The sequence below is a fragment of the Harpia harpyja genome, chromosome 7, assembly GCF_026419915.1.
Source record: "Harpia harpyja isolate bHarHar1 chromosome 7, bHarHar1 primary haplotype, whole genome shotgun sequence".
NCBI classification, from domain to species: Eukaryota; Metazoa; Chordata; class Aves; order Accipitriformes; family Accipitridae; genus Harpia; species Harpia harpyja.
In genome coordinates, this window is record NC_068946.1 from 4,129,058 (window position 1) to 4,135,110 (window position 6,053).

A 6,053-nucleotide genomic window follows, 5' to 3' on the forward strand; every position below is an offset into this window, starting at 1 on the left:
TCCTGACACCATCCTGAAAAAATCCACAGACCATCTTGTGTTGGGGTTTTTTTTGAGAAATTGAACAAAGAAACGTAGTATTTGCAACAAATAAGAACTAGACTAAATGTTGAATGTTTGTCCGTTACTTCCACCACACGCAAACACACACTTGTTTCCTCATCTGCACGAGTGTAAATTTGTTGGATCTTTTTTCCGGGTCATGGATTGCTGTCCTTTGAACCACAAAAAGTTTGCAGGTCAAATAATATTTCTCTGTGTCAATTACTACCAAAAGCTGCAAATTCCTTCTCTGTGACAATCCATACAGTATTATTTTGAACGATTGTATAGGAGCTTGAGGCAGACATATGACTGTATAGAGTGGTTCGACTCATTTATAAACAGCTTGCAGGCTTTCAAACTTATACTGGATTTTTCTATTGCAACAATTTTTTTCTCAACAAATCACAAAAAATTTGACTGTCAGAATCTTGCTTCTGCTGCTAATCTAAGGCACTTGCAAATTCCTTGTCCTTCACGAAGAAACAAGAGAACAATAACTGCCTTTTTCAGGTGTCCTGAAATTTTCTTTCAGAAGATTTGCTGCCCTGTGAAAACGTGGCCAGTACACCTGCACAAACCGAACCAGATTATGACGAGCAATTAAAAAAACCTCAAAGCTAGTCGAAGACCCGCGAGAATTCACCGGAAAGCAGGCGGCCCTCCCCAGTCCAGGGAAGATGAAGAAATAACCATTTCCCACATCGCTTCCCTAGGGCAGACACAGGCGGGTGTCCTCGGCAGCACTGCCCCTTATCAGGAGAATTCCAGCCTGCCCTGTTTGTCATAGAAACCGGCTGGAGCGGGAGCGCGCCTGCAGCCAACGGAGTGATTCAGTGGTGATGGGGAAAGGCAGGTGGAGCAGGTAAGTCACCTCTAGACAGGAAGGTATAAAAGATACTTGAATTACAGCGGCAGGGCCACTTGTACACTGGGAGCTGTTAGAGGTTACTTGTCTCGCCAGACCTACCGTGCTTGGAAACAACTCGGGAAGCTACCGGGGAGCTCGGATACCAGAAGGCGGCTTATAAATACGAAAGACCCTGAGCCTAGGACTATCCTCTGGAGAGAAGACTCTTCAGGGGTAGAAATCAAGAGCCCAGAACATGCTTTTCTCCTTCTAAACATCACTCTGAACAGGTATTTATAGACCTTAATCTGCCGTACACCTCTCAACTTGCTGTGTATTCAGTTGCTCAGAGTTAAAGATACCATTAGGGAATCATACTACAGAACAGCGTTGGCCACTATCTTAACTGCCTGTTCTCTTTTGTCTGGTTTTATGGTGTGGAAGGAAGTTTTCTAGAGCTTGTTGGGAAGTAAAAAGTACTTAACTACTTAGCTTTAAATCTGAGTTTATGTGTCTCTCCTGGATGGTTTAGTTATTTAGTGATGTTCCCAAAGTTTCTGGAAAGCCCAGGTAAATAGCTGGGAAAGTGAGACAAATAGTTGCAGGGTCTGAGGAAATGCAGTGCGACCACGGAGTTCTGAACAATTGAAGATATTGTCTTGTATTAGGAAAAAAAAAAAAAAATCACGTGATTGTGTAGTGCAAAAAACCCCCAAACAAAACCCAACAGAAAAACAAACGAAACCCCCAAACCCTAACGAATTCTATTGCGATTCCACGCTGCATGTCTTCATTGGGACTCTCCAGCTTTAGTGACTGGCTCTTATTTAGTAGTACAGCAGTCGCACTCAGGAGTAATCGTGGTCCCTGCATTAGCTGCTGCCCAAATCCGATTTAACTTTCTGAGCATCAGCACTATGGCAACACAGCAAAAGATTCAAGAAGCGGGCAGAGGCTGACCTGTCCAGTGTGGCAGAATAGGAATTAAAACTGTCTGTCCCATGCCTCGGCTCTGTGCCCTGCTCTTCATATCTTCCCTGTTTAAAAGTCAACTACCTGCATCGTGTGTGATCAAGGTGCCACATAAGACCAAAATGTTGATAAGTAGACTCTAAATTTATTAAAACTCTAATTATCTATAGTGTCACAATCATTAGCAAAGGGGAAATGTGGGCAAAAGCTTGTTATCTTCATTTAAAAGCAACTGTTGTGAGTAAACTTCCTCAAGTTTACTGTCAAGATACTGCTGTTACTACGGCTGTCATATTACAAACTAGTAAAAACCCCAGCAGAACAGCTTTTTCACATAGGTTATGAAATTACAGTTTGCTTAAGAAAAGGCTCACTCTTTCTGAGGTTACCTTCTGCCACTGGTTTTGCCGCTCACTTTCTGACAAACACACCAAGCTGAGGGACTGCAAAGAACTGGGCGTAGGGGACGGAGTTCTGCAAAACAGAAGGTTTAGCAAAAAAAAACCCAAAAACCAAACCCCAACCCAAACCCCAGAGGTTTCCCTCATCTCTGTGCCAACTTGGGCTTGGGTTTGTAATTCATCAGCATCTGCCAGATTGTCCTAAAACATGCATGGTGATCTGTAGCCAGAGAAAAAAATACATTTAAATAAATTACAACTTGCTGAAAAGTGCAGATAGTCTGTAACTGAAAATTTAACTTGAGGAGAGGCTCCACAAAAATTTCTTCATTTAAAATAAGAGAAGAAAATAAAGAAGGTTCTTAAAGTTTGTTTCAGCTCCGGCAATGCTAGCTGTGATGGGAGAGGGGAGAATACTTCATTCTTAAATAATAGAGACTTTTTTGTGCGATGTGAGGAATACACGGTCCCTCTGATACCTTAAGTTAGCCTTTTATGCTGAGACGTGGAGTCTCTAGCCCATGCTGGTGAGCCATTGCCGGACTGACTGCAGACCTATAATTACAGCAGCAATCTGAACATTTCTGGCTTGTCATCGGTAAATCTCCCAACACAAAGAATCAAGCCTAGCTAGTTCGGTGACACATCCTAAAAAAATGTTCCCCGGGCATACGGCATCAGGGCTGTCACTGGGAAGTTCCTCCAGCTAAACACTTGCTTTCAGGTAAAAGTGCTCAATAGCTGAAAAGTCATATATCTGAATATCAGAATGTATGTGAAGCTGCATGCCTAGCCTAGGAAAACAGGAATTCAAGGCAATATTCAGGTTGCTGAAAAGGCTGGAGTAAAAGTTGTAAACTAATTGGCTAGAACTGGCGTATTAGCCATTCAACTCAAGGCTCCTGCTTGCACACCACAAGAAAGCAGAGAGCTCATGGCAGCACACAGCAAGCTGGCACTCCTCCAGGGCCAAGGACAGGGAAGAACTGTATTTCCCTAGGGAAACCAGAGCAACAAGGAAACAGTGGAGAATTCCCCTTGCTCTGGCACCAAGGCCATTTCCTCCAACGTCGCCTTTCTCGCTGTGTCACGGTGACACGACAGAGATGCTGCTTGTGCTGCTTGGGGCCAGGGATAGAACAAACCTTACGAGATAACAGTGTTTCCTCACCTTCCTTGGGTTCTCCTGTGACGTGAGGGGGTTCAGATCCCGCTGTGGATAGACAAAACCAGGCAGCATCGTCGGCTGGTGCCGCGCTTGCCTGCTAGACAGCACGCGGAACCCCGATTCGAGGCACAAAGCTCTGTCTGAGCACACCAAAGAGAAGAGATTCACCCCCCCCGCCCCGCTACCTCCGCAACTGAATAGTGTTATCTGTCTCTTAGGCCTTGTTCATGCTGCCACCATAATATCTGAGTGCCTCCCAGGCTAATAGACTGCCATAGCGAGGTCCCTACTTGACCTCATGGAGTCTTCTGCTCTCCTCCCTGCTCAGGTGTCGGGGAGCACCAGCTGGGGTAGGTTTTTTGTTGTGTTTTTTGTTTTTTTTTTTTTCTGCCCAGAGGGAGGCATGTACGGGGGAAGACTGCTCCCATCTCTAACGCCACGGTGGTTCTGGTGAAAAGGCTTTGGCTGGCTGGCGGATCTCTGCTGGTTGCTTGCTTCTTTGCAGGACGTTTCACTTCACCTTCGGTATGCAGCTTCGAACAGGCTACCTGTGTCATTCTCACCTCTAGCAGGGATCTGTTCCAGGCTCAGGATGCAGTGGAAGTCGTGAACCTGCTCTTTGTTCCTTTTAAGGGGTTAAACACAGGCCTGGTGACGGGTGTCCTCACATCATTGTTTAAAATGAAGGCTGTGGTTTTCTTCTCTTCTAGAGTCTCCCAGGGCTCTATTTATTTCGCCGGCCTCCGTCATGTCGTGCTTCACGCAGCTGTGGCACTCCAACACGCCAGACTCTCCCACCAGCCCAGTCCCTGCATCTCCAAGTGAAATCCCCATCCCCATCAGCCCCATTGTTGTCACCTCCCCAGGGGATGGCAAGAGGAAGGCGAGGTCCCCAACCGACAAGCCGGGCTCTCCGAACCCGACGTCTCCGAAGCCGGCCTCCCCCGTCGAGTGTTCCATTTGCTTCAACACCTATGACAACACCTTCAAGACGCCCAAGCTGCTCCAGTGCTCCCATGTTTTCTGCCTGGAGTGTGTGGCCCGCCTGAGCACGGGGCTACCCCCAAATCAACCAGAGGACCAGCTCCCCTGTCCCTTCTGCAGGCAGCTGACCAGCATCCCTCTGGAAGGTGCCCCAGCGCTCGAGACCAGCAAAGAGCTCCTCGCCACGCTGCCTCCCGAACTCCAGCAGGAGAAGGTGCTCTGGATGGAAGGGACCAAGCTCTGCTGCCGTCAGTCATCCGATGACCCTGAGAACCCAGACTCGTGTATCTCCATCGATGTCGCCATGAGCAAGCCGGAAACTCCGGAGGCTCCCCCGGCGGGGATAGCTGGGAGGCTGTCCCGCTGCGACATGTGCGACGACTGGAAACGCATAGTCCTCCTCTCCGCGTTGATCATCATCCTGTTCTGCATCATTCTGTGGCCGGTCCAGTGTGCCCTGAAGACGGGGAACCTCCGCTGCTTCACGAGGACTGTTGCAATGAGCAGGCCGGAGTATCTTCCCCCGAAACACACCACAGCGGCAACACCCGTGACACGACTCCCTTTCCCGTAGCAGCGAGGCGGCCCCTCGCTCCCGTCTATCCCTCCCCACGGCACGGCGCGGAGGCAGAACAGGGCTTACCGCCCTGACGGCATTCCTTGGTTTGCCGGCAGACCCCCGTGACCCCACTCCCCACGCTCCTTCTGCGCCCGCCCGTGGAACGCACGCGTCCGCTTCCAGGAGCTCTGCTGAAATACTTGCCTGCCAAGCTGCCTCCAGCCCAGGAATGCTCCAAGGAGCTGCCTCAGCATCCTGCTGCCAACCTTTCCATGGAAACCAGAGCTTTGAAAGCAACAGACAGGTTTCCAGGACTGTTCGCCTTGAGTGGCGCACGGCTGTGTGCCGCCTTGGCTGGATACCAGACGGCTGTGGGTGCAGTTCCTCTAACTCCCTTAGGGAATAAAGGGCTGTTTTTGCAATCTGAAGGATTTACATGATTATTCCTAAGAGGAGCCGGGATTGGGAGGGTAAAGATATGTTAAAGTGGTGTAAGCAGATGAAAATTGTCCTTATTCCACGTGCTTGAAACATTTCCTTGGTGTTACTCAATGTTGGAGGTGTGAATGCTGCCTCCTGCTGACAAAACAGGGATCTATCACTGCTACCCACCCCCTGAGTTGTGTTACCATCCTGATGAGCTTTTGAACAGAACAGAGTAGCCATTCTCCTCATTTTTTCTGAGAAGATGCTTGAAAATTCTGTTAGGCACACCCACACAGCAGTATAACCCTGCCCCTCAAGTGACTCCATCAGCAAACTTCATTCGTGCTTCTCACGGGCAAACTGTTGCCAAAACAATAGAAGTTCCACCTTTTGACAGCTTTACCCTCCTAATCTTAAAATGTGTCAGTATTAAGACACAGGCCAGTTGCTTACACTGTATTTTTATTTAATGCAGTGATCTTCTGACAGTGATTAACAAAAGTCTTTGTGATTAAGGCGGCTTACGATTAAATGTTTTCTATTCAAACACATGGATGTAAGACAGTATTGTATGCAAGTACCATACGTGTATGTATTAAATTATGTTTTATACAATGCAAGGTGTCAATCTGTAGCAATTACTCCGCATTT

The 6,053-nt window shown here is 47.9% G+C and overlaps 1 protein-coding gene across 2 annotated transcripts; it reads left to right on the top strand.

The window, feature by feature from the left end:
* The first annotated feature begins 964 nt into the window (after positions 1-964).
* RNF223 (ring finger protein 223) lies at positions 965-5,094 on the top strand. Of its 2 annotated transcripts, XM_052792646.1 has the most exons (3): positions 989-1,182; positions 3,652-3,783; positions 4,144-5,094. In XM_052792646.1, exons 2-3 carry the CDS (start codon positions 3,732-3,734, stop codon positions 4,989-4,991), a joined length of 900 nt encoding a protein of 299 aa, XP_052648606.1. In that variant the 5' UTR covers positions 989-1,182; positions 3,652-3,731; the 3' UTR covers positions 4,992-5,094. The 2 variants fall into 2 exon arrangements, with proteins under 2 accessions (XP_052648607.1, XP_052648606.1); XM_052792647.1 differs by lacking the exon at positions 3,652-3,783 and having other exon boundaries at positions 965-1,182.
* The last annotated feature ends 959 nt before the right edge of the window (positions 5,095-6,053 follow it).